At 37.2% G+C, this 27,978-nt stretch overlaps 1 protein-coding gene and 1 long non-coding RNA gene across 5 annotated transcripts; both read left to right on the top strand.

Annotated features, from left to right (window-relative positions):
• The first annotated feature begins 413 nt into the window (after positions 1 to 413).
• On the top strand, positions 414 to 24,072 carry LOC114522532 (protein unc-13 homolog B-like). Of its 3 annotated transcripts, none has more exons than XM_028543240.1 (44): positions 414 to 487; positions 2,908 to 3,035; positions 4,789 to 4,818; positions 6,622 to 6,721; positions 6,920 to 7,037; positions 7,753 to 7,855; positions 8,522 to 8,662; positions 9,001 to 9,254; positions 9,772 to 9,953; positions 10,664 to 10,739; positions 10,991 to 11,062; positions 11,299 to 11,350; positions 11,557 to 11,664; positions 12,183 to 12,242; positions 12,423 to 12,543; positions 12,620 to 12,765; positions 12,922 to 13,024; positions 13,341 to 13,382; positions 13,584 to 13,711; positions 13,874 to 13,989; positions 14,152 to 14,217; positions 14,339 to 14,436; positions 14,782 to 14,932; positions 15,256 to 15,324; positions 15,495 to 15,584; positions 15,715 to 15,771; positions 15,923 to 16,107; positions 16,549 to 16,631; positions 16,765 to 16,820; positions 16,965 to 17,035; positions 17,185 to 17,281; positions 17,404 to 17,472; positions 17,675 to 17,749; positions 17,891 to 17,974; positions 18,164 to 18,241; positions 18,368 to 18,504; positions 19,446 to 19,599; positions 21,495 to 21,560; positions 21,643 to 21,720; positions 21,957 to 22,104; positions 22,201 to 22,296; positions 22,560 to 22,595; positions 22,710 to 22,833; positions 23,044 to 24,072. In XM_028543240.1, exons 1-44 carry the CDS (start codon positions 462 to 464, stop codon positions 23,324 to 23,326), a joined length of 4,557 nt encoding a protein of 1,518 aa, XP_028399041.1. In that variant the 5' UTR covers positions 414 to 461; the 3' UTR covers positions 23,327 to 24,072. The 3 variants fall into 3 exon arrangements, with proteins under 3 accessions (XP_028399041.1, XP_028399040.1, XP_028399042.1); XM_028543239.1 differs by lacking the exon at positions 414 to 487 and adding an exon at positions 1,978 to 2,307; XM_028543241.1 differs by lacking the exons at positions 414 to 487; positions 2,908 to 3,035 and adding an exon at positions 4,502 to 4,682.
• Positions 24,073 to 25,108: 1,036 nt separating this feature from the next.
• Positions 25,109 to 27,576, top strand: LOC114522636. Of its 2 annotated transcripts, XR_003686922.1 has the most exons (4): positions 25,109 to 25,190; positions 26,493 to 26,611; positions 27,182 to 27,267; positions 27,470 to 27,576. It is a non-coding gene; the product is annotated as an uncharacterized LOC114522636 (long non-coding RNA). The 2 variants fall into 2 exon arrangements; XR_003686921.1 differs by lacking the exon at positions 25,109 to 25,190 and having other exon boundaries at positions 26,335 to 26,611.
• The last annotated feature ends 402 nt before the right edge of the window (positions 27,577 to 27,978 follow it).

The following is a 27,978-nucleotide window of genomic DNA, read 5'->3' as shown; positions in this document are numbered from 1 at the left end:
TGAATGATTTGATGCCTTTCGACCGAATCGGCGGCGATTCAATTTGTTGCAAAATGCAATATGCAAAAAGCAGCAAGTGTCGCAAATTTGCAACTTTCAAATAAAGGCCAATAAAACGAAAACGTCCAATGATAATTGAGAGATATACCATATGCTTTTCAGCGACAATTTGTTCAACTTTGACAGTTATTTCGGTCGAATTAAATAATGATGACTCATATACGTCAGGTTTTTTACGACTCTAGAATCAAGGAGATTTTTCCATCTCAGAGGACGTAATATATAAACGTGATGAGCTCTCAAAACTTGGAACAGCTGCATCTACAAACAAGTGAAGTTTGCATCATGAAATGTATTTGTGAGTTCGACTTTTGGGCCACAATTACAAATTGAAATGATAGCCCGCTACACAACTTCACATCCTGATGTTCTAGTCTGAAATAGATCCGTGAATAAAGGATATGGGAGGTTTATTTTGTTTAAATCGGTGAGTTTGTTGATTTTAAGTATATATCTTTATTATATCGCTAAATGCATGATCATAGAATTCGAATTTCGAGTATGCTCGGTGAACTTATAATCATATAATAAGTTGTTTTAATTGCAAAGCATGAATTGCTTCTGTGGCGCTAGCTCGATCGCGAAGAGTGTTGTTTCATCAATGTCGTTTTTTACGAATTGGGTTAACTCGCTTATCCCGCGAACGCCGGAAGCTATATACGGAATATCCAGCAGCTTCATATATGAAATTACCAGTCTTTGAGAATGAACTTCAGTAGATATAACATATATCCGCGAATTGCAAATGCTGGGAGCATTGTATATTCGTTTATTTCCATTCTAATTGTCTTGAACATGATATCGAGAAACTTAAGAATTAAAACCGATATATACATATATATTGATTAAATGAAAAAGCTAATACTTTACATTTGCATGTATATACTCTAAACATTATATAGAATCAATTGAGGAGCGCTGAGTACTTCACATATATATAGCTATAAGCATTATATATTGTATAATGTATGTATTATATATATTTGATTAGAATTACTTTTGACAAGTTTCTCAATTTCATATCTCGAGCATAAAAAAAGGTTCGATTAATTGCGTATTCAACAAATTTCGCCACAGGCTCTTTATTGATTTCGATGCATTTGAACGACGAACATGGCTGGCATTATCGGAAGCCCCGTTTACACTAAACACTCAATCATTATGGGCATGGCACGGTACGGCTAAAATTGGTACCGGTGCCCAATTTTATTAGTGTTCAGGCTACCAAAACAATGGCCGAGCACGAATGAAATGGGCACGGAACCCGTTTTAGCCGTGCCGTGCCAATAAATCGAGTGTTGTGTAAACGGGTCTTGAATGATAAAAGCTACATCAGATTATATGTATATAGGCTACGTTCAGAATAAAATGTTATTGTATGTGGTGTTCCAGTGTGCCAATAGGTAGAGAAGTCTTCCTGTGAATATAATTGTTTTTAGTTATGCACGTGCACTATAAGAGCCGAATACGTGATATATGAAAAAACGTTATATAGGAATAGAAAGCCAAAACCGGGCGGCACTCATCAGTATTGATTTGTGCACGTGAACCGCGCATGCATGGCTGCATGCGTTTCCCACAATCACTTTCTCATTACCAAGAATTTCTCAATTTTTTGTCTCTCTGCGAGAGCTGGTAGCGGTTTAATTGGAGAATAAACGAGGATGTGAACTATTTGTACAATGTCAATGATTAATCATTCCACGGCCAAGTAATTGTCCCGTCATCAGCACAAACAATAACCTTATAAAACCATCATTCCCGAGTGATCACAATTTGCATTTGGGACACGTTCGCTTCCTTCAACCAATGAAAGTTGACAAACGAGCTCGCTTGTAATTTAAATAAACGAACTCGTGCTTCGTAATGTAAACACAGTTTACATTGCTTTGGAACTACGGTCAAACGCCTGGAAAATATCCCATTGTCGTTTTACAACGTTCATTCGAGTAGCCCAGAAAGAGATGAAATCCTAGATCAGCACGAATCTCTTAGAAATCAGTGAGCGGTTTCACTTGGATATACCCAAGCCTATAATATCATCGTATGTAAACATTATACATATATCCGTTGCTTGTGTCTGTATTTAAAAATACGTTTCTCATTCGGCTTTTAACTCAAATTACGTTCAACCTTCGTGTTCCAAGTGATCGTCTTGACTTAGTAAGTCGCGGAGTGCGAACTAGCGAGAACCATATGTTACCTGGAAGGTGCTTAATCGATGAAAATGGGCAATTTTTTCACGGGGTGAGTGAAGATTCAGGAAATTCAATGTTTGAAACATTTGTATATTGTTCTCGAAAGCTTTGAATTCGAGTGACACTGTTAACCATTTAACACAAAACCTATCATAATTGGTTTGTATAATGGTTTAAGCTGGTCCTCAAGGGAAATGCGGTTAGTACAGACCTTATATAAGCAGACATTATAAAAAATCTACAATATCTGTAAAAGATCAACTTTTTATTTGTAATTCACAAGTGATGTTAACTGTATAGTGTATACGTGCATATATTTCTGCATGGATTACATTGAGAGATCCTACGGACATTTTAGGACTTTTCAATATTTGTAACGGCTGCATGAATGTGTGGGCTTTTCAATATACGATATACATGCCAAGGAATACTTGTATTCAATTTGCTGGTCTAGACGTACGGTAGAGCGCCATATACCACCGGAAATTTTAGCTCATTTCCATGATGAACGAGGAAGTTCTCAGTTTAATATAGCGGATGTAACCAAATCGGACACAAATGTGTAGCCGTATAGTTTATACTGTGTGCGGTAGGGTTTAGCCTAATCGGTAGTAATAGTATTTGTCAATCGTCATATTGCATCTTTCAGGCAGCAAGATTCGGTTAAAGTTGAGCGAAATGATGACGAATCTGACTGCGAAGAAGAGACCCATGACAGCGCCCATTTACAATCACCGAGCTCAAAAAAGAAATTTCTCAGTGTACTTCATGTTGTTGGTAAGTAGAGAAGTGGAGAGAAAGTCTGTTCGCGCGATTCATGCAGTTTTGTTGAATCCAATTCCCTTCTCATGGATATTTTAAGGCTGCGATTTTTCTTTTGATAGATGTGAACAAGTAATAAGTTACGAATGCTCTGATGTGTACGAGCTCCTATTTGAACATCAGTAACTAATTCACTCGTTCATATCCATCAAAAGAAGAAAATCGCGTATAAATTTGCAGCGAAAACCGCAAGTGTAAACGGGCCTTTATAGTCTGTTGACTTGCAATGTATATGAGTTGCAAAATGCAAAGCGACTTAAACCAACGCAGCACTGCTTCGTTAAATAAAACTCAGTGATAAGACTACATTCAATACGTCAGAAGTGAATTGGATATGACAAAATTGCATCTTCTGAACAGACCTTTACAGGGTGAGCAAAAAAAAGGAAAAATTGATGCTGTTTATATATGCATATTTGCCGCGGCGAACTTTTAACCTAATTAGACTATCTCCTTTTGTCAAAAGGCTGGTTTTGATATGATGACATAATTCGTCGTAATTCATCGTCAAGCACACGTCGTAATTTGTTGCAATTTGTTATAATTCGGTTTTAATATGTCGAATTTTCCATAGCAATAAATGACAAAAAAATAGGACATATGAATCAGGACAAAGTTACCGAATTATATATAACGAAGTTATATCACATAAAACCCAGCTTGAACAGGTGCAGTTGACTAGTTTTGTTATCTCTCGTACGTTTAAAATTCGACTTCCAAAATTCGAGTTCCGTACGGTTAAAATTCGACTTCCAAAACGAATACGACTTAACACAATAATTCAGATTCACATTTCACACCTTTTGTCAAATTACAACAGCTGAGCGGAAATTTTTCAATAGCTTATATCTTGAGTTTACAAAATGTCATATTTCGGACCATTGCTGACCATGACAGATTGTATCAAGAAAAACGCGAGTAATTTCACTTCGTTCCCAAAACACAAAAGAGTTTAGTTCCGTCATGGGCGTGAATATTACAGTCATTTCGCTTATGGTGATCGCCGTTTGCATCGAACTTGCCACAAAGGAAATTCCATTGTCTTTCAAATCAATTTTTGCTGGGGACAATCGAGCTCTTAAACCTATTCTTCTAAATTTGTCATGTAGGTTCAAATTACAAACAGTGTTTTGATCTTCTGTCGCACGTGCATAATACTCTTCGACATAGATCGGTCACGTTTAACTAATTTAAGCTTACTAGAGTTCAAACAGCTGAATATATGCAGTTCTGGATGAAATGGCTTCGCTTATATGAAAATTCTAACCCCAAACCTGAGAACAACTGTTCACTGAACTTCACAATGGGGTGCAATACAACAGCAACTCAAAAGCCCCCCTAAAGGCAAATATAAGCCGTGATATTTGATTACGCGTATTAAATTATGCAAGCAACTGAAGGAAGCATTTGAATATATGATAATTGTCAGTAACAAATCGCGTAGGAAGCTCTGGCAGGAAAATACAAAACTAAGCATGCCATGAAAGTTTCTTGATTTGTAACACCATAAAGATATGTCGTTTCGCGTTTGAACATCCTGTATTGATCATGAGGCTATATACACGTTTGCTGTGGCGAAAATGACCGTTCTAGTCGTATTCAGTGAGTAAATAAATAAAAGTGCTTTGATAGGTTATATTTGGCCCAAGTCTGGCTAGTTTAACCAAGTAATTATTTATTTATTGCCTGCTCCGTTGCTTTTTTTTAGTCCATAAAGGGAAAGTAGAAGGTCAAACCGGTATGTAACATGTTTGTTAGTTTATAGAATTATAGCCTAGCTAATAGGAGGGATAATTTGCTACATTGGTGTTTAGCGAGCATTCGCATTTAAATCTAATGAATTTGACATCTAATTCCTTCCTGCTGTGTGTGTCTAGTAAATAATGACCTTTCTAAAGACTTTTATATGTTGCTATAACATCGTGTCTGCGATTTGAATCGAATCTTCTTTTCAATTAAATCAGGAACAATTTAGTTTGTTATCACGGTTAATATCGTTCAATAGTAATTTAATATTGCCAATACGTAACATCTTTAATAAATGATATCTACACTACCCGAAGCACACCATGAATGTTTTGGCTTCACAACCGTGAATATGTTAGTTGAAATTTTGTTCTAAATTGTAGCCGAAACCAAATTTTAACCAAATAACTTGGGTTTGTAGTTTGTTTACATTTTAAACAGGTTATATTCAAGCCCTTGCAATGTACAAAACACACATTAATATTACACACATCACTCTGTCTATTGCCTGGTTATATTACTTATCAGTAAAGGCAACGTCTACTGATATTGATGCGGCAAAATTCAGCATTGGAAATATCAAAGAACCCAATTTTCCGGCGCAATATTTCATAGCTTAAAGGAGGAAACGTGGATAAAAGAGGTAGATGAAGAAGCTGGATCTGAGGACTGCCTACTAGTCCCCAATCCCTTAATCGTTCTGTTGGAAAGGGTTATTCGTTCAATTCTTTGCAACTTTCCTTTGTTGAATTTCGCTGTTTGTGTGCTAATAGAGTTAGACCCAGTTTACACTGTTAAATTTTTCTGTGATCACACATTTTCAAGCGGCAATTCTTATAAACCCAAAATATTAGGTAGAAATAGTCAAAGCAAAGTTAAACAGTGGTAAACACTGAGTTACTTCATCGCGGTATACTCGAGCACTTGGGATTTACCAATGCAAATTTTTAAATGTGAATACAGAAACTTTAACAGTGTAAACCGGATCTTACATGTCAAGGTATACCAGTTGGTTAGTAGAATTACATGGGCCTCTACTCTACCTTTTTCAGTGGTAGTAGCTGGTATTGGTTAGCAATGCATGTCTGCCTGAAGAATACCAGGTTATTTGCTAACTATACCATGCCAAAACCGAATTAACTTTTAGGAATAATTTTGCATCTTACATAATTTTGGAATTTTTACACCTGCAATTTTTGCTGCGATTTTTTGTGCGACTTAATTCTTTTGATAGATGTGAACTAGTGACTAGTTACGAATGCTAAGAGCTTTACCAGAACATCTGTAAATAATTCACTGGTTTACATCTATTAAAAGAAGAAAATTGCACATAAAGTCCCAGCAAAAATCGCAAGTGTGAACGGGCCTTTACATAATAGTCTTTGAATTATTTGGATGAAAAAAGAGTTAGATGTTTGAAAGATCTTTGTTTGCATCAAAAAGCTCTCAATACCACCACTACTTCTTTATACATCCCTGATTGAAGTCAATATTCAATCGAGAAAACACTTAATAGTCATGGCGTGTTGGAGGCAGATTGAGGACGGAAACATTGTCGAAGACGGCGTTGGAATCGTTGGAATGACAAAGAAATGCCGTCCAGAAAGACACATCGCCACATTTCGCCATTCTCACGTCGTTTTTGACGCTCCCGTCCTCAATTTAAATCTGTTTGAAAAAATCATTGGGCATTAGACAGAGTTGTTTATCTAGGTGCATTGCAAGCTAGTCGACAACAGAAAAAAATTGAGATAAGAATCAGGTTCAGTTTTTAATTTGGTTTTCTTGTATTTAGGTAACATCAACAGCTATGTGAAGATAATTTTGCACAATGCTATTTCCAAAACGGAAGTCGCTCGTGGAGCGAGCCCTGTGTGGCGAGAAGAGTTCCTGTTGTGAGTATTTTTTACTGAATATTTCGCTTGGACTGAAGAGTGGATTTCATTTCACCCAGAAAGTAGCACGATGTTAATGATGTAACTCTTGATACATGATACATTAATGATGTAACTCTTTAAAAAGAAAGATAAATAAGCGGTTTTATAGATAAAGAATTGACCAGCGTAATAATATTTTGACCGTCTGTACTGTAGTGAAACGACTGAACTCAATCGTGACTTGAATCTGGAGTTATGGAGTCGTGGTTTGATACGGGACACGTTGGTTGGATCTGCTCGAATCCCTCTCATACATATCCACCATTCAAACGAGGTGATTTTACAATGTCCATTTTATACTACATAAAAACTTATCCAGATTCTATTTCGCTTAACTTTAACACAAATTGTACTTTTCAAATGAAAACAATTGTAACATGCCTCTCTGTTGGGTTGTTTTCGTTTGTTTCTTTGTTGAATGCTGATGTCCTTATTTTTCGTTTCCAATCTCACTGTGTAGCAAAATTATTTTGATACTATTTTTTCCTCAAGGCCCGTTTACACTTGCAATTTTTGTTGCGATTTTATTATGTGCGATTTTCTTCGTTTGAAAGATGTGAACGAGTGATTTAGTTACGGATGTTCAAAAAGCTCTTATGCATCAGAGCCTTCGTAACACATCTACTCATTTACATCTACCAAAAGATTCAAGAAATCGGTCATAAAATCACTCCAAACATTTGCAAGTGTAAACGGGCCTTCACTAGCTTATCCAGCTAAAATTTCTCTAACCCAGTTGTAATAAAAATGAGATCCGTCTATATATACTAAAATATCTCTGTGTCATGGTTTGTATGTGTTGTATCTTCATTTCCTAACATGACATATCTTGACTGTATGTTTATCATATTTATCATATATATCATATTTATCATATATATCATATTTATCATATTTATCATATGTATCATATGTATCATATGTATCATATTTATCGTATTTATCATATTTATCATATTTATTATATTTATCTTTTTTTTATTATTCAGGAAAGCAGTAGTATATGGATTCCATTGTATCGTGTTGGTTATTCTGGTGTTATAGAAGCCGGTCATAAACTGTGTATTGCGACCAGATTTTCTCTCCCAAATGGTAAATTTTCTTAACGTTTGAAATCCTAAGACATCCCCACACATGGGCTGATACAGCAGAGCTAGACACAACATGGCATCATTAAACTATACTTTAGCCAGCATGGGCGACTTTGTACGCATGACCGTCTTACCACCCCAGCCATGGTACTTGATGTAAATCTTCCCTGCATGATGAATCAAGCTTATACATTTAACCTCGATTGTATACAACATGAATTTCCCCTTTAATCACTGAAAATCCCGGCAAAACGAGCTTGTTTGAATTTTTTTTAATATATTTAGATTTCCGGTCTATTTACATAACTTCGATAATGGTGAATACCCCTTTGATATCAAAACTTGCATTTAAAATAGCAACTTAAATATGTATCTTTCTCGCTTAATCTTATAGCTACTTTTAAGAGTTTCCCTGCCCCAAAAATGAACCTAGTAAACCTAAACCTGCTTCAACATCGCTCTTGTTAACGTAAATTTGGCTTTGTTTGTCAATAACTGATTATGTATCATATTTACGAAGTTTTTACGCCGCACAAGCTGTGGCCATCTTGTCATAACAAGTTCGACGTTTTAGCAGAATAATGAATGTAATTAAATGTATGTAGTTTGCTGGCATATGTATATAACTTACTCTGTGCATGAATTGTTTCATTTCCACACCTTTCAGGTCTCACGGAGAGCGAGGCAGCAAATCTTCAGGAGAAGTTGGACTGGTTGAACGCCATTATGCAAGATGAACTCCACATCATTCAAAAGCAAGTTTCTCGGCACTCGGAATTGAAATCGTTGTTGTCAGATCAGGATCACGGTACGGCACTAATACTACGAAGACATAAAATGATAAACTTCACATTTAGGATCAGTTGCTGATGTTTGGAAACCAATTTCACCTTGTAATAAACACGTTTCAGACTTTGTTTACCAACTGCAGTCGATAAACCTTCTCTCCGCAAAAAAAATTGTGAATATGGCGACAGATTTTTGCGTAGATTTTATACAGTCTTAAATTCACTGATATCGTAATTTAAGCTTAGCATACATATGCAGGTCTGCAAAAGCAATTTATCTAACGCATTTCAAGGATTAAATATATAGATTGTCAGCTCGTATATCTGTTTTTAATAAACGTTTTCTCTTCTTGTTTAGGAAAGAAGATTTACGACTCCAAAGACGGTCCTTCGTCCACTGAAGAGAAAAAGGTCGACCCGGAGAATTGCGCATTGAAAGAAAACAGCGATGTTGAGGCAGACATGGAAAAACCGAAATCACACGACGCTCTTCTCGTACCGGAGTCTCCACGAAACTCGCCGAGTCTTAGCCGAAGGCAGGTCGTGAGAAAGGGCATGCCACCACGAGACCCTTCCTTTGAATCAGAAGTTAATTATTTAACGCCGGATGGAGTAAGTATTCCTTTTAAAACTTTAAAAGACGTTTTCTTTTATTGAAAATTGATGCATTCTTTGAAATCCTCGTAACACTTAGACTTCAAATTTGTCGAGCAAAAATATTTAGAAAACAATACTCTGAAAGTATCACTTGAACTGAAAATTTGAAGCTAGCACACAGTAAAAACGAACCGTCCGAATTAATAATCTTGTGTATACTAAGGCGACAAAATGGACAAGGGTCAGGGTAGATCGATAATCCCTTAGATAAATCAGACAATTTTGAACCCAAATCGCCATGTTTACAGTGCATGGTATACCGAAGAAGTGGTAAAACAATTTGCCTCTGCTGTTTTAAAGAGATCTTACATGTCGTGCAATCGATATTGTAAATTTTAGAAAGCAAAAAAAGTCGACTGATAATCGGTTCTTACCCGAAAAATTAGCATCCTTTTTTATCAAACTTTGAACCTCTTGAGTAGTATGGAAATGTTTTAAACATGGCGCCCACAGAATCTTTCAATTTCCTCAGATTACGGGCGGTGATAATACAAGTTTATCCGACTACGACATGGACAGCAGTCGAGAAGGATCTGTTTCAAGCAGAGGTGGCGGTGAGGATGGCAACAGGGTGAAGCGACCGAAGAGAAAAAGAGGATTTCGTATTTCACCGAAGAACGAGGAGAAAATATCTGCAGCTCTTAGCGAATACGGGTAAGGCACAGTTTACACCGTCTATCTTTAAAACAGGGAACGGAGAAGGGAAAGGAATGGTCGGGGAGTGACCGGCGAATGGTCGGGGTATGTTCGGGAAATGACCGGCGAGTGGTCGAGGAATGACGGGGATATGAAAAAATAGATATAATCTTGTATAATAAGAATTTAACGGGGAAACCGGTGCAAAATATTTCTCACGCTTCTCTTTCATTCTTATATGCTTTGAGAGCACAAAAATGACATTCCTGCGACCATTCCCCATTACCTTCCCCATATTACCCGTTCCTTGTTTTAAAAATAGCCCGGTTTACACTGTTCAAGGTTTTGTGATCACACGTAGAATTTTGCGTCGGTAATTCTTAAGTTCTGAAGAAATTGCTGAGTATTTCAAGGAATTGACTTACAATGAGTCATACAGGATGTTTGACCCATGTTTCCAGGAAGGCAAAACGGAAATTGACAGAATTCCTTGCAGGATGTATTTAATATAATGATGTAATGCTAGCATGCATGAAAGAGCAGTTCTTTAGCATTTCAATAAAAACCTTTCTCACTTTAAAAGAGCGAAGAATGATTGCAGAATACAGCCAGTAATACTAATAAGAATGTCCATTTAACTATGAGAGATCGCGAATACAACCGCACAAAGATTAGCTTAATTTGTTATCAAATTGACAATCAAAATATTATTTCCATCGTTTCTACAGAAATAAATTTTTGAGCAACATCGACATGTGTCCAGATCTAAAGCCACACACAGAAGCTTTGGGTGTTCATGCGTTGGTTAGTATGGCACAAAGTAATGCCTACGAAGTTTTGTTCGTGAGCAGCACCTATGCTGTATATTTTCCCGTGTTGCTAGGCTAAAAGATTGTTTCTTAAATTAACAATATGAGGTCATTTTTTCATCTTCCGCATAGACCTAACTCCTCTTAGACCTGCTTTGCATAAAAATTCAGTCAATGGTTCGGAAGTTGACACATAAGTGCTAAATTTTTTAAGTGCTAAAGTGTGAACTATTTTCCCTATTTTAGTCTCACGTTTCAGCAAGGAGAATGGCTAGACTGTCGATGGCCCAACGAGCTAATCTCACAGATGAAGATATGGTACGAAAACATAGTATTTTTTTTTACATTTTAACACCGAGCTATAGCAGTCCTACGACACACGGTTCTTAAATTTACTCTGTGTTGAAATGTTGTTCCTTGTTTGATTTGCACTCGGAATAAAGATCGTTGACTCTCTATAGAAACTGAGTTATCGTACGTCTATAGTAAACTGTCCAATAATATCCAGTTATTTGCCATGATTACAAATTAATTGAAACATTCTTTCGTTCTAGAAACTGCATGTGTACAAAAAGACATTGCAAGCGATGTTGTATCCAATTTCAGGTGTGAGAAACGTTTTATAAAATTTCCAACACATCTTTCTCGATAAAACAACGACATGTAGTTCTACACTACACTTTTAAGTTCTACACTGTTAATAAAGTTTTTATGGTTACAGCAGGAAGTTTCAGTGCGAATGCAAATCAACACTAGTTAAGCAGGCACGACGTACGATGTTATATAACTTATATTATATGTTTTGTTTGCAGATACAACACCTCACGAGTTCGCCATTTGGTCAACCCAAGTGCCTGCGTTTTGCTACGAATGCGAGGAACTTCTGTGGGGACTGGCGCGACAAGGCCTCCGCTGCAAACGTAAGTCAGTCAACGAATTAGTACAGTAACGTTCACAGATGGTCATATCAAGTGAATGAATGGCGCATACTTTTTGGTCACGGGATCATGAAATAAAACTTTACCATGCATATCCTGTATTACAAAGGTCAAGTCCTTTCTTCCTGTTACCTTGACTTCCTTGAAATACAATACCATGAGATCATTATCCATCTTGTGAAGGATAAACAACACTATATATTTCAAGCAATAGATTTCGGCATCTTTTTAATCTTCTACAATTTGTTCACTTGAAAGGATGTAAATGAAAAGGCATTCTGTGTAAGGTTCCTTTTTGACGGCTGACGATAAAGATCAGTTCACTTGAGTTTTAAGTTTGAAAACACCGTTGCCGTTGGAATCTCAAACACTTTTCTTTTCCAAACGAAATTATCGAGAGTTTTCTTCGTTGGCTAACAACGGAAGTTGAAGACTTATAAGGAAAGAACGGAGATGGTTGTACGTACGCAGTTTGAACAAATTTCATTGTCGTTGTTTAGAGTGTGGAGTAAAGTGTCACGAGAAATGTAAAGATTTGCTAAATGCTGATTGTTTGCAACGTAAGTAAAAAGTGAATGCTCAGTCATGAGAAGATAGCTTACATGTATTTACAAAATATCGAGGAACTGATCTATATCCAAGTATTTCGATGCATGGATGTCTAAGCCAGTGATCCAGTTTTTGAAGTAGTTTTTCTCGACTAAATCTTAATCGATTTAATTCTTTTTTCTTGTTTCCAGGTGCCGCTGAAAAGGCGGCCAAAGAAGGCGAAGGTTTCAAACAAGAGGCTGTAACAAAAGCAATTAAAGAGCGCATGCGTGAACGGCAGCAAATGAAAGAAAAATCATTTGATATGATAAGGTTGGTGGGTGGATGGGTGAAGTTTTCTATGAAAACCATACAAGTTAACAAGTGGTAAAATTTTCTTTAATTTCAGGGACGTGTTCCAGGTGGACAACAATCAGCATCTTGTCCATCTTCAGAATGCTCATCAACAGATTCTTGCAGGAACGTCGAAATGGTCGGCAAAGCTAGCCATAACAGTGGTCTGTGCCCAGGGGCTTATTGCCAAGGATAAAACAGGTAATGTGCCGGTGATTAAGCGCAATATACAATATACCTCTTTCGAAACGGAGACTCTCGTGAAAACGAAACTTTGATATAAGATGATGATACAAGATAAAGATAGCGATGAGTCTGAAAATTTACATTCATTAGTTTTTCTTTTTACTTTCCCAGGCACAAGTGATCCGTACGTGACAGTTCATGTTGGAAGAACGAAGAAACGGACAAAGACAATTCCTCATGAATTGAACCCAACCTGGGATGAGACGTTTCATTTGTAAGTTGACTACTCCAGTGGCAGTTGTAGAAAAGACTAGTTAACTTTTAACGGTAGTTAAGGACAGAATTGGCTAATCTGAGTTGTATGTTTCTGAGTTAACTATGATTTAACAATGCAAAATGTAGTCAAGAGTTTTATCCAACCGACCCCAGCTGCCTAATGATTAAGGTCTCTGTCGATTCTACATACAATGATTATAGTTGGACTGGTTGCGAATGGTATTACTATTGCTCATGATCCAGCCCCAGAATGATCAAGATTTCTGAGATTCCTGTCAATTCTACAATGACTGTTGGTATTCTGTATTTTTCAGCGAATGTCACAACTTTACGGATCGAATCAAAGTTCGTGTTTGGTAAGCAAAGAATCTTGTAATTTTAGTGCGTGATTTGTACCCACGATTGTCATCCATATAAACCGCCTTAGCTATTATTCCGGACATTTCCCAGCATGGAAAGAGGGACTGATGAGGGACTGATGAGGGACTGATGAGGGACTGATGAGGGACTGATGAGGGACTATTGATGGTAATGTGTTGATGTGGTTTTGTATCCAGGGATGAAGATGATGATCTCAGATCCAAAGTGCTGTCGAAGTTTACACGGGAGACAGATGATTTCCTTGGTCAAGCCATTATTGAAGTTCGTACTTTAAGCGGGGAAATGGATGTGTGGTATAACCTTGGTAAGAAAGACTTTGATAACATGTGATTGTCACCAAGTTTCAACAGTAAAAATAGTTTAGCAAACACCGTTAACAATGCTGCTCACAGGATGCAGCACAACACTGTTCACGTATGTTTAAAATAACTTGCATGGACATGATTATTTTTACGCGTTACTTTAGAGAAACGAACCGACCGATCTGCGGTATCAGGAGCTATACGACTTCATATTAGCATCGAGATAAAAGGCGAGGAAAAGCTTGTTCCCTATCACACGCAGTATACCAGTCTACACGAGGTACGAGAACACATACTTTAGTTCACTACAGAATGTGGAGTTTGATTCTATAATTAGCAAAGTGCTGATTTGAGGAAAAATGCATCGATCAATTGCGATAGGCCTAACTTATCACAAATGCGAAAGATTAGCAGAAACTTGAACTTCCTGAATATTTTTTAGAACATGTTCCACTATCTCTGCAAACAAAATGACGACAAAGTTCCTATACCGAAGGTTTCTGAAAAGGTAAAGTCATAGGATTCTTTCCTTCGGAGCAATATGATCTGTTTGTGAATGTGAAGAAGCTAATTATGTATTTTTATGACAATCTACATTCGATAATGTATGATGCAAATTAACCTTTCAGGAGGAAGCCTGGAAAGTGTATTTCCCTGGGGACTATCAAGAAGTTGTAAAGGAATTTTCAATGAGATATGGAATTGAGACCATTTATCAAGCCATGACGTAAGTTTTCTGGTTGTCGAGAAAATTGTCTTTCTCGTTCAGCAGTGACAATAGATCGTGTAGAGGATTGTACGATAAATTGGACTGGTGAAATAATGTCTTTAAATTCTCTCCCACACTGCTTAATGGAAGATTTCAACTGTGGACAAAACTCGTTTCAAAGCAAGTAGGGAGAAATCCAACACCGCAAAGAGTTCATTTACATGTATAGACTTCAAATTAATTCCCAGAAGTTAAAACAGGTGTTGCTGATGTTATCTTGGTGCGAAGGAGCCTTTTTTAATGGGAATGCTAGAGTTACTGTATATCAAGAAATTTGCCCATTTAAGTCCGTCTGTTTTGCAGGCATTTCTCTTGCTTGGCGATTCACTACACAAGCCCTGGTGTCCCGGATGTGATGAGTAAATTACTTGCAAATGTCAACGCTTTCTTTGCCCATACAACATCAAGTAATATCGCATCGGCCTGCGACAGATTTGCAGCAATCAATTTTGGAGTGAGTATATGTGAAATGTTTCGTATTGTATTGTACGCCAGGGACAGTTGTATACATTTTATTATGGCTCGACAGCGTTCAGATCAACGCTATATATGTGTCGTTTTATGCGTCCTAGTCAAGCTACAGTGTATGGGCCTTCACGTAGTTTGTGACGTACAGTAGTTTACGGATCAAGCATGTTGTGATTCGTCAACTGGGCGCATTAACCAATCACTGAATCACAAACGCGCTTCGCCGCAAAATACGTCATTACGCAAGCTTTTATTTAAGATCTATATATGTCTTCCGAATCAAATTCTTATATGAATGTTTTTTCACAGCGAGAACGGTTTGTGAAGATTTTGGATCAATTGCACAATTTACTGCGGGTCGACCTTCAAGGTTACAGAGTGAGTTTGTGATTACTTTATTTCTGAATATTGAACTGGGAAGACCCGGGAAGGCCATATAAATCCCTGATCAACTAACTTCGCAAAGGACTTATCTCATACAAACTCGATGGAATACAGGTTAGATTAACGACCTAACGTCGTAACGATGTGATGTTTCATATTCGCAGACGAACTTTCCGTCGAACAACCAGGAGAAAATGACGGACTTGAAATCTACTGTGGATCTGTTGACTAGCATCACGTTTTTTAGATTAAAGGTAGGTATCGGATGATAGCTGAACTGAACGGAACCGAACCGAGTCGAGCCGAGCCGAGCCGAGCCGAACTGAACTGAACTGAACTGAACTAAATTGGGAAAACGACTAACATCATTTTTGTTATGCTTAGGTGCAAGAGATGAACAACCCACCGAGAACATCTGTCGTAGTCGCCGAATGCGTGAAGGTAAAGGAATGTTACCAAGTTATTTGATTTCAGCAAACTCTCGATCTTAAAATACGTGTCAACTTCTCAACTACCAAGATGCCTTCGATGTACTACTGTATTTAACATTATATTGTAGTTGATGAAATAATGACCGAACTGTTTATCACAGAATTGTTTAGAACACACATACCAGTTTATCTTCAACAACTGCAGTCAATTGTACGAGCAATCTGGATCAGGGAAGGATTATTGCGTGCGTTCACCAAGTCACATTGATTTCTGGCCTCAGTTAATTACTCTTATGGTGTCCGTCATTGAAGAGGATAAAAAACATTACACCCCCGTGTTGAGTCAGTAAGTACAGTACGCCCTCTTGTTAGGGAAATTTTCGTACGTGTTAGGGAGACGTTCGTGTTATAGAGAAATTTTCGTGTTGGAGAAATGTTCGTGTTAGAGAGATGTTCGTGTTAGAGAGATGTTCGTGCTAGAGAGATGTTCGTGTTAGAAAGATGTTCGTGCTAGAGAGATGTTCGTGTTAGAGCGATGTTTGTGTCAGAAAGATGTTTGTGTTTGAGAGATGTTCGTGTTTAAATGTGTTAGAACGCGAGAGGTATGTGTGGGAGATTTACGTTCGAGTGGAAGGGGTCAGTATTTAAGAGATTCTCATATCGTGCTGGAGAGGTATCCGTATTGCAAAGGTGGTGTAGAAAAGTTGTTTGTGTGATAGATGGCAGATTCAAGCTTAGAAAAATACAACGTGTTTGGTTTACGAGAAATCTTTACGACTTTTTCCAGATTCTCGGATTTGAATATCGGTGAAATGTCTGCATCGACGATGTGGCTGTCATTCACGTCAGATTTAACAGAAACATTGAAACGTAATGTATCAATTTGTTGCACAGAAGGTTTCTCGAAACGTATTGTATTAGTTCCATTGAGATGAATAAACTGGTTTATTATTCATCTCAATGATTCCTTCCTGTATCAACGGCATGTAATGTCTTCTTTCAGAACACGAATCCAAGCCGAAATGGGCGACAACTGACTACATCAACTTGCATTTTAAAGTAAGCATCGAGAATATAATGGATGTAAAAGGAATATACGCCGCTTCGCGATGTAAAATTAAACAAAAGTTATCATGCATGTATATTATTACTGATGATAGTAAGAAAATTACTTCAATTTTCAGTCAATATTTTTCTGTTTAGGTGAAATGGTTTTACAATGAATACATTGCCAATTGCTCAATAATTCAAGAGGAGGTACCTGCATATTCATCGTAAGTCCAGCTTATAGATTGCTTTGTTATGTATGTGCTAGCTTGTACAGTGATCAACCTTCATATAAGTTAAAAAAGCTAAATCAGACTCCTTTCTTGAAATGTTTTCGTTTAAAAACTCGCAGTGAATCTCTTCTTCAATTTTACAGTTGGTTCGAGTTGTTTGTTCTTCGTTGGCTGGAGGAAAATGAGAAAATCGCGATGGATTTGCTGGTGGAGGCTCTTGAGAAAGACAAGAAAAATGGCGTAAGTTTTTTTGTTGTATTCTATTCATTGCATGCCTAAACGAATCCGTTGGTCTAATCCTTTATTTGGGGAACTTCTAACAGTATAATGCAAAAATATTAGAATTATATTTCCGTCTATAGTTTCAACCAAGCTCAGAGCATTCCAATTTCTCAACATCTGTTGTGGATATATTCTGGAGTTTAAATCAGGTTTGTTTTGCTGTTTTTCGATATAATGCAGAAAAACTTGCTTCATTACGCCATTGACCACGTATTTTACCATAAAACAGTGAAGTCAGTAGCAAATGAGGCAAAGTGAACAACATGGTTGTATGAACCGAACCAATTTCGATATGGCACCTGAAATGAACGATGTTCTCTTACAATTCCGATCTTTTTTCTCTTTTGACAGAGTTACGACATCATTAGACAACTTGAATGTCCCAGTCCACCGACGTTAAAAGTCTACTTGTTAAAGTTTACACAGGTTTGTTTGACTGTGTAACGGCGTATACGTTTTTGCCGTCTAATTGCACGGCTGTCTCTAAATTCGCCAAAGCGACCTCACGTTTTGCGGATGAATTTCTTACATCATTATATTTGCTATAGTGTTTCGTTCCATTTTCAGACGATTTTCAGAGTTCTACTGGATTACTCCGAAGAAACAAAGAAACTGTTCTCGGGTTATTGTCGGGAAGATGAGAGAGTTAAGGTAAAATTGCTGTACTATTTCATGTCATTTGAGACCGGTTTCATAAAAATATTCATCGATAAGAAAGACAAAATACTGGATTTTCCTGCTGATTGCAGTTAGCTCCAACCGGCCTCTGTCGATAATCCGTCACAAAGCCTTAAATTCTTACCCGGTATATCGTCTTTATTCATATTTTTCCCAATGAAGGTGTGTATTCTTACCAATAATATCCAAGAAAGCAGAAATCATCTTCAGCAGATCTACAAGTCGATGGGTGCTGACGAGGTATAGAATTTCCCGTTTTTAAACAGCTTCTGCAATGGAAACAGATTATTATCTGCTTCCAGTCAATAGTGATCCTAGTTTCCGAGCGGTGTATAGTTTCTTACACAAATTTGATGGCTGTTTCAGTTGCCGGAAGAGTGTAAAGAAAGCTTCACCGAACTTCAAGTGCACCTCAGCTCAGTCCTGGATGAACTGTGTAAAACGTATGCTGACAGCATCGATTTCACTGAACCAATCAAAGCCGTTGATCAAGAATTGAACAAGTGAGTTTACTCTACCTATTTATACTGGACTGATTGATATCAAAATTGAGTATGCAAATTGCAAGACAATTTGATAGCCACAAAATAATTTGCCAATTTTAGACCAAAGAGCATTTGATTTTGTAATTTTAAAATCCTTAATTTAACTTCTTCAGCCAATTTTTTTTTCCTTTTAACACCGAACAGCAATTTTCAGTAGCCTCAGTTTAAAAACAGGCTGCGCAACATTTGTGGATCTTGAAACACAGAGAAACTATTTGGGTTTTAGGCAAATAATATACATGGACATGTTCCCCACTAGTTATCGTTCCAGTTGTATTTGAGTACATTTCCCGAGATGGTTTTGTGGCACTTCGCTTGATGTTGGGTAATTTCTAAAGGGTTTAATTTAGTTTCTTAATCTCGAGGGGAATTCGTACACGTCTCAAATTCAAGTCAGGAACTATTAAAGTTTTTGTAGCTTATTTGGTTTGAAAATGTTAATGATTTCAACTCGAAATTAAAATCCTTAAATCCTTTTTTTATGGTTTATGAATTCGCTCAAATACAAGCTGTCCCTGGATAATGCCTTTTGAATCCAAACACCTGCATGTCAAAAAAGCCTAAAAGAATCGTTTACACTTGAGATTTTTGCTGCGATTTTCTTCTTTTGGTAGATGTGAACGAGTAATTAGTTACGAATGCTCTGATGTATAAGAACTCTTATTTAAACATCAGTAACTGAATCACTCGTTCGCATCTATCAAAAGAAGAAAATCGCAGCAAAGATCGCAAGTGTAGACGGCTCTCAATATAGATTAAACGCAGTCTGTTAATGGCATCCGTTTTGCTTTAAAAACTATTTTCCTGTAGTTTCGAAATATTTATGATTTAAGCCTACGACGAAAACAAGTCACTCGCGTGAAAACCTTTACCAAACTAAATTTGTTTCATTTTCTCAGAATTAAGGGTACTGAAAATTTCCAGACCGTCGGTCCGGAGGTGCTGAAGAAACAAACAGAACACGTCCTGGGTCCATTACTTGAACCTCTTCAGGCCAGACTCATGTTGATCGCAGTTCAGTGTGAAAAATCTGTACTTAAAAGAGTCGCTAAGGTTTGTAATTTCTTTGTAAGGTTGCAATTACTGCAAAAAATTGCCTTTCCAGATGTTCTTTCCTACGGGTGTGATGTAAAACCATTAAATCCTTTTATCCAATACGAAATTGCATAAAACGAGCGAAATGGGGCATTTATATTAAACTTCGAAAGGCAATATATAATTATAATAATCGTTCGATAAAAAGCCCTTTTTGCACTTTAAGTGCAAATGTAGGTCTTTGCAAATGGATTATATTCGAGGAACATTGTACATATGTGTTAACCGTTTGAATTAAAAGTTCTCGCAGTTTGAAATTTGCCAAACAGACTATATCAATATATTGCTCAAGTAATTATCCTTACTATATTATCTATAAAAGCATCTAACTATCATGCCATGGACATCGCGGGAAAACGTATCACATATTTTTATCTGTAAATCGTCTTCAAGAACTATGAATTTCACTGACGCAGAATATTTTAAGAATTGCTACCTTCTCGGGGAGACATTTACTGTTATCACCCGATTTCCGGAAAGTAAAAAAATAATCAAATCATCGGAGCTTCGTTGTGCATACTCGATGGTCTGTTGATCGTTCCAACTGTCCTCCTGAATCTCATTGCCGCTTCGACGATTTTGAAATCTCCAAAACTCAAAGAGAAGGTCTGCTTCTTCCTAATTCTGGTCCAATCCTTGTTCGACACGGCGGTCGGTACCATTTCTCTACCTCTGTTTACGATTGGTTTAGGGATGGAAGTGAATGAGAGACCAAATTGCATGTTGAATCTGATGCTTTTAAAAGTTGTGGTATTCTTCACAAACACTTCGTTTCAAGTGCTGGCAGCGATCACCTTCGAACGCCACATGGGAATTTTCCATCCTCTCGTCCATCGCACTAAAGTTACCAAAAACAAACTTTTAAAATACATCACAGGCTCTTGCATTGCAACAACATGCCTTCTCTTCCTGTCAGCAATATCACCGCCGATTTTCATAAACGTAAACGCTCTCATGGTATTCGTTTTCATCGTGTTTGCCACATTTGTGTACGCAAGAATCTTCCTTCTGCTGAGGAAGCGGACTCGGTCGAGGAAGAGAGCTCTGAACGGAGCAGCCGTGCAAAGTCCTTCGGACAGAAAGGAAGAACGTGAATTTCAACAAGAAACGAGACTAGCCAAATCATGTTTTCTCGTACTATTATGTCAAATGGTTTGCTTCCTTCCCTCTTGTTTCGTGTACCCTCTGAATGAAAAGGACAAGTTTTTAGTGAACAATATATTTGCACTGATGATGACGTTTGCGTTTCTTAATTCCGTTCTTAATTCTATGATATTCTTCTGGCGAAATCCAATCTTAAGACAAGTTGTGTCAACTTTTCGCGGTCGCTCAGTGCAGTAAGTTTGTATAAACAAAGAACGTTCCTGGAAAAAGCTACAATTGTATGTTCACATTAAAATAATTGATTTGTAGCAAATAGCTTGGTTCCATCAGACGTTCACAATGAAGTCGTTAATTCATAAACTGATCCAAAATCGACGAGCAATTTGTTTGTTTTTCTTTCAATGTAAAAAAAATGTCAGTCCATTTTCTTGTCGTTAAATGACCTAGTCATTGTTGTATAGTTATTCTGTAAATATTGTAGACACGATTAGGTTGTAAAATATTATATATAAAGTCAAATATTCTATATGGGCTGTTTCTGTGTACGCTACTTGCAAACAATTCATACTAAGAAATCAAAAAATGCATGAAAGATGGGTTTGTTTTTAAGGAGAGAAAAACAGACTAAATACAATGGAATGGATAAGGTTTTCATAGTCGTAATCGGTAGATTTTTTTAGATTATCTGAGGAGAAAACTTTTTTTCACCAAAATTGTTGATATTCAATTTGTTTTTCTTTTTATTTCAGGAATTATGGAAGGAGGTTTTAACAACATTTGAGAGGGTGATTGTCTTGCCCCCGTTCAAGACAAAGGTAATCCATTATGCTCTGTATCTTTTTCTGGAGGAATTCACAGTTTGGTTTCTGATGCAGTATATATATACCTTTGTTTCAGGATCTTGAAATTGAAGAGACAAAAAGATTGTCTCACAAGCAATGCGGTGTACTGGAAGCCGCTTTGATCCGGCTGAAGGTAATTATTTCTCATCCGTGTAGAAGTTGTGCGAAGAATATGGTCCGTGATTCGCACTTGGGGCTTGGAAAAATCCTGAAATTAATTGTATAAGATTGAGTTCAAAGTACCCGTGAATACTATGAAGTACTGTTGGGTGGGAATAAGAGTTTCGTCAAAATAATTTTTGAAAATTTTGAGTGACTTAACTTTTTAAACATGCAATTGACGTTTAAACACTGTGTTTGTGATTACAGGATTATTTCCACAATAAAGGCAAGGGGTTGAAACGAGCTTTTCTTGAGAAGTCGCCCGAACTTCACAAATTAAAGAAAGCGTTGTCTCTTTACACGCAAACTACGGATACCTTGATCAAGACGTTTGTTAAAACACAGCAACAACAAGGTTGGCATAGAAGATTTATTGCATGGCCCATGATTGTTCGCTTCAGTATTGCTTTTGATCGATGGAAAGGCATTTTAAGAACTCTCTTTCTTTTAGCAAAAGAAGCTGTCGATGATCCTGTCGGGGAGTTGTCGATTCAAGTAGACTACATGAGCCATCCTGGAACAGGAGACCATAAATTAACCGTAAAAGGTTTGTATAAATGTGACCAAGATGTCCGTTTAACTTGGTGTAGAGTTTGTGACTTTCCGTGTGTTAAATCTTCACTTTACCGTAAACAAAACCCTGTAGTTTATGTCGTTTAATAAATAAATTTTGCTATTTAACCTTTATTGCTCTAAGAAAGAATCTTTACTTTAATTTCTTCTTTCAAAAAGGCCAATAAATGAATATGTTTCCATCAATCTTGGCCTACCTTGTACTAATTTTGATGTTCCGTATATCATTTTTTCCAGTTGTTGAAGCGAAAGACCTTCGGTGGCATGCTGCAGGTAAAGGATGCTATGTGTGTTTTTTTCCTCTTCAATGTCATCCAACCCTCTTAACTAGCGATGCCTTGCCTTCATGAGCAATCATGTCGTAACTAACTGTGTACTGTGCTTCAGGAATGTTCAATCCATTCGTGGAAATAATGGTGGTCGGACCTCATCTTTCGTCGAGACGTCGCCGTTATCAAACTAGATCCAAGAGAAATAACTGGAATCCATCTTTCAATGAAACATTTTACTAGTGAGTGCAAATAAGGAGAAAATTTTAAAATTTCGTTTCAAACCAATCAGCACATTTGTCTACATTCTCATTATCAACCTAAATCAGTAAAATGGTACAATATATACCATTTTACATGAAGTAGTAAAAATTTAGGCATTCTGATTGGCTTAGCGTGAAAAAATGTTCACAAATTTGACGATACTCACTGAACCTCGCTTCGTATTTTAGCAATCTTGGAAACGAAGACGAGGCGGATGGCTACGAAATTCAATTCAGTGTCAAAGATTACTGTCTAACGCGAAGGAATCGACTCTTAGGAACCACTGTCCTACAACTTTCTCAAGTCGTCTCAATGGCGTCTTGCGCATGCTCATGTCCATTGGGAAGGTCGCTGACCTTGGACAACATCGGTCAAACTATTATAAGAATTTTGGCGCAGAGAACCACGGAGGAGGTAGCCCAAGAATTTGTCCATCTAAAGATGGCCGAACGAGATGAATCCGCCGAATAATCTGTTATCGTATTTTCGAACGGTATTTTGTATTTAACAATGACTATTTTAAATCGCACATAATTTTGCCTCATTTGAGAAATGTTTGTTTGTATCTAATTTCTGATTTGAAAACTAAGGTACGCTCTTTGTTTGTTGTCAACATAAATGAATGACATGAAGTATCAATGAAAAATCGGAAACCAAGGCTACTAATACGAATTCACGCATTTCTTGTTTGTTTCAAGTGCAAATACATGCCTTAGGGCATATGATAAACTTTTTATTAACCCCTCTTGCTCGGTTTTACCGAGAAAGATCGGACCTCACTCTTCGAGCTCGGTCTGTACAAAAAGACCTCGCTCCGATATTTCTCGGTAAAGACCTCGCGCTCTGTTAATAAGACGATATTAATCACAAAGCAGATTTGTGATTTAACTAACGGTTACTAAGTTCGTACATGAACTATTCATACATGAACTATTTACTCATCATGTTTCCTAAAAGACATAAAAGCGAGGCCATTTTTGATCATTTATTTCATTTTGATTTTGCTCTTTTTACTGAGACTGGAAGAAAATGTGTATTATCGTTCCGGACATAAATACTGAAACAAATTTATATAGTACTTTTTAACACTATCATACAAAAAAGGATACTCACTAATAAGCTGGACTTGTTTTAGTGTAAATATTTATGGAGCGATGTTGTACAATTTATTTGTAAACAAAGATTTTGCGTTATTTCTAGTATACCAGGAATATTTATTCTTCTTAGTATTATTCTTTCATTTCAAAGTCTTCAGAGAAACGATTTGGTGAAAAACTGTAGACTTTGGCAACCAACACCGATGGCCAGAGTGGTAAGGTGTAGGTTCGAATCCCTGCAACGTTTCTTTTTCCCACTGCAGGATAATTATTTCATTTTGAAGTCTTCAAAGAAACGATGAAGTCAAATAAGAAAGTCTGGTGATTGGTGACGACAATGGCCTCACAACTTGCAAGTTGATGGTTCGAATCTTCCATGAGGGAAATGTTTTCATCTTGACGCCAAAGAAGAGATTTAGGTATGAACCGTTTCGCAACGTTTAAGTCGATGGTTCCAATCCTTGGAAGAATGTTTTTCATTATAACCGTAAAAAAGGTTTAGATAAAATACCAAATCTTATATAGGACGTATAATATGACGTAGAATTTTTTAGACTTAAAGTTTTTATCACCTTATCAAGACTTTGGAATTAAATAAGAATTGGCAACTTATTTTTTTGACACTGCAAGAGCTTCAACCACCGCCTATGGACAGACCACTGTCCTAACCCAGTTGGCCTCATGCTGGTGATGAAAGACAAAAGTTTTTTATTCCATTTAATCCTTTCTTTGGAGACTTTGAAATTAAATAAGAATTTGACACTGCAAGAGCTTGAACCAGCGCCTAAGGACTAACCACTCTTCTAACCCACTCACCCACCGCTGCTGGTGGTCAAAGAAGGTTTTTTTACTTCATTTTAAGACAGTTTTTGAACAGTTCAAAAAGTCGTCAAAATTGACCAAAATGGTAAGGGGTAAGCCTTACTATTTTAAAAATTTTATTATTTTTTCCTAAACAAGAGAAATTTGTCTTGGGCAACTGTGTCTGTCTTGGGCAACTGTGTCAGGACACAGTAGCCCAAGACAAGTATTTTTTTTAAAGATCTAAAGTCATTTCCAGTCAATTTTTGGCAAAATGATAAGGGGTACCCTTTAGCATTACTGCTAAATTTAACTACTTTTTATTTTCGAAAATTTTATTAATTTTTTCCAGACGTGAAGTATTTGTCTTGGGCAACTGTATCTGCATGTCTTGGGCAACCTTGTGTCTATCTTGGGCAGTCTGTGTCAGGACACAGGTAACCAACACAAATATTTTTTAACCTCTAAAGACTTTCCAGTCAAAATTGACCAAAATCGTAAAGGGTAAGCCTTCCTATTTGGGTCAATTTTGACGATTTTTCAGTAAGGGGTAAGCCTTGCCATTTTGGTCAATTTTGACGACTTTTTGAATTGTTCCAAAACTGTCTTAAAATGCTAAAAATGGCTTCCTAAGACTAATATCTTTCATTTTAGAGCATATTTGGTTGGTTTTTGGAAGATTAAAAATCGTCGAAATTTAGGGCTCACCCCTTACCATTTTGGTCAATTTTGACGACTTTTTGAACTGTTCAAGAACTGTCTTAAAATGCTAAAAATGGCTTCCTAAGACTAATATCTTTGATTTTAGAGCATATTTGGTTGGTTTTTGGAACATTAAAAAATCGTCGATATTGACCAAAATGGTAAGGCTTACCCCTTACCATTTTGGTCAATTTTGACGACTTTTTCAACTGTTCAAGAACTGTCTTAAAATGCTAAAAATGGCCTCCTAAGACTAATATCTTTCATTTTAGAGCATATTTGGTTGGTTTTTGGAACATTAAAAAATCGTCGAAATTGATCAAAATGGTAAGGCTTACCCCTTACCATTTTGGTCAATTCAGAATTTTTTTTGTGTTTTTTTATTTCAAATCTTTTTCAATTTACAGTCTTTCGGAAAGGCCGAGAAGTTTTTAACTGTTTTAATCATTCCAAATCACACTGAAATTTTTCAGGCTAGTTTTGTTTCGTTGCCAGGAGTTGAACCGTTTGTCCTCGGATTGACAGACGAACGTCCTAACCACTAGACCACCGCGTCATTTGTCGAAAGCTATTGTTCTTTATTTGACCTAATCCTTTTCGATGAATTTTAAATTAAGTAGTAATTTCGGTGGAAAAATTGAACCTTTCCCCATGCAGGATTCAAACCAACGCTTACAACCTAGTAAGCCGTAACCTTGACCACTGGGCCACCGAAATAACATATATATATTAAGGCTGCTATCAACATAACTCCGATGGCCCAGTGGTCAAGGCTACGGCCTACCAGGTTGTAAGGTTGGATTCGAATACTGCATGGGAAAGGTTCGATTTTTCCAATTGAAATTACTATTTAATTTACTGCCTGAGATGACTGCCTGAGATGACTGCCTTAGATGACTGCCCGAGATGACTGCCCGAGATGACTACTTTAGATGACTGCCTGAGATGACTGTCAATTTACATCCTGTGGACAAGTGCTGCAAGGCCAACGCCATCCAGAATATGGAGTCCTAATCATTTTGTTCTATTATTGCTAGCCAAGGAACTGCCAACGAAGACCTTCCCGGGGCAGAACAAAAGCTATTCGGAGGCATGTCATTTAGTGTTATCAGTTTACTGGACTTTGTGAGAGTTCTCTTGCAAAATGTTTGCCAAGGTAATTATTATAAGAGATCTTAAAGGCCTTTTATGTTTTTCATGGTATACTGATCTGTGTTGTTTTCTGTGATTAAGTGTGATGTTTTTCTTCATGTGGTTTATCACTGAAGCTAAAGAATTGAGATACAACAATCTTTGACTGACTTTAGGTGTAAGACGTTCGCCCAGCTATTGTAGACCGCATGGAATCGATTCAAGTCCTTTAAAAATTTGTGAATCAAGATGAGAATAAACTTAGTGAATCTGTAATTGCTGCTATATGTTTTGGCTAAAATATAAAAAAAACTGTTGTATGTCTCCAAAACAAAGGAGCTTATATTTATGATGCGAAAAAGTACAGGATTGTTTGACATCAGAAATACAAAGAATTCGGCACATAGCGACAATTCAAAAGATAACTTTTTTCCAGGCTTTTAGCGATTCGTTTATAGTAACATCGCTCACGATGATGTTCGGATTTGATCGGCATGTTGTCGTACATTATCATACCACGTGATCTGCTATCATAACATGGTAATTATCGCCTATAAAAATAATCTCAACGTTAAAAAAAAATTTCTTTAATTAGGTGGCGATCGAAGGTGGACAGCAAGATCGAAGCTCAGCAAGATAGAAGATTGTTCGAGGAAGAAGGAGTTCGCCGTTGACTAAAAGGTGGGTTCCGGCGATTATATGCGTAATCTGCGGTTGCTTTGTCCGACCCCAGTAGGGGGACCGTTTGCCTAGAGCGTTTTGGTCCCCCGCACGCTGCTAGTTCCTACTTGTAGGCCTTTACACTAATCTACGGGAAGGCCGTAGGCCTTCCTTAAGGAGTACAGTGTAGCTGAGCCGAACCTTTTTTTTTCGTTGTATATAGGTTTATCTGAACAGCTAGTTGTCAAGATGAAGGTGACTCGCCCGGCCAAATTCAAAATGGCGATGCCAAAGAAAACCATCCACGTGGACCAGCAAGATTGTTGTGCTGTCTGGTCAAAGTTAAGTATTTTATTTTGATGTTTGTGTGCCTTCTGCTAATTGTTGGCCAGAAATAACAAAAAACCATATACAATATGAAATATTCTGCGTACAAGGTTATCTAAAGTTTCGAGTTTAATTCTGCCTGCAATGATAATTTTTTACTGAAAATTTATGTCATAAGCAACTTCCGCACCCATAGACTGAAGCAGAACTGAACATTTTGTTATTAACGTTTATCTCAACAGCCAGTTATCAAGACGAACGTCAAGAGAACAGTTGAAATAGAAAATAGAAATCAGTTCAAGACTCGCCCGGCCGCCGAATTCAAAATGGCGATCCCATACACGTGGACCGTTCGCGGACCTTTCTGAGCAAGATTGTTGTGCTGTCTGGTCAAAGTTAAGTATT

This window comes from Dendronephthya gigantea, unplaced genomic scaffold (genome assembly GCF_004324835.1).
Source record: "Dendronephthya gigantea isolate DGI-Jeju-01 unplaced genomic scaffold, DenGig_1.0 000023F, whole genome shotgun sequence".
NCBI lineage: Eukaryota > Metazoa > Cnidaria > Anthozoa > Malacalcyonacea > Nephtheidae > Dendronephthya > Dendronephthya gigantea.
This window is presented reverse-complemented; position numbering and strand designations above follow the sequence as displayed.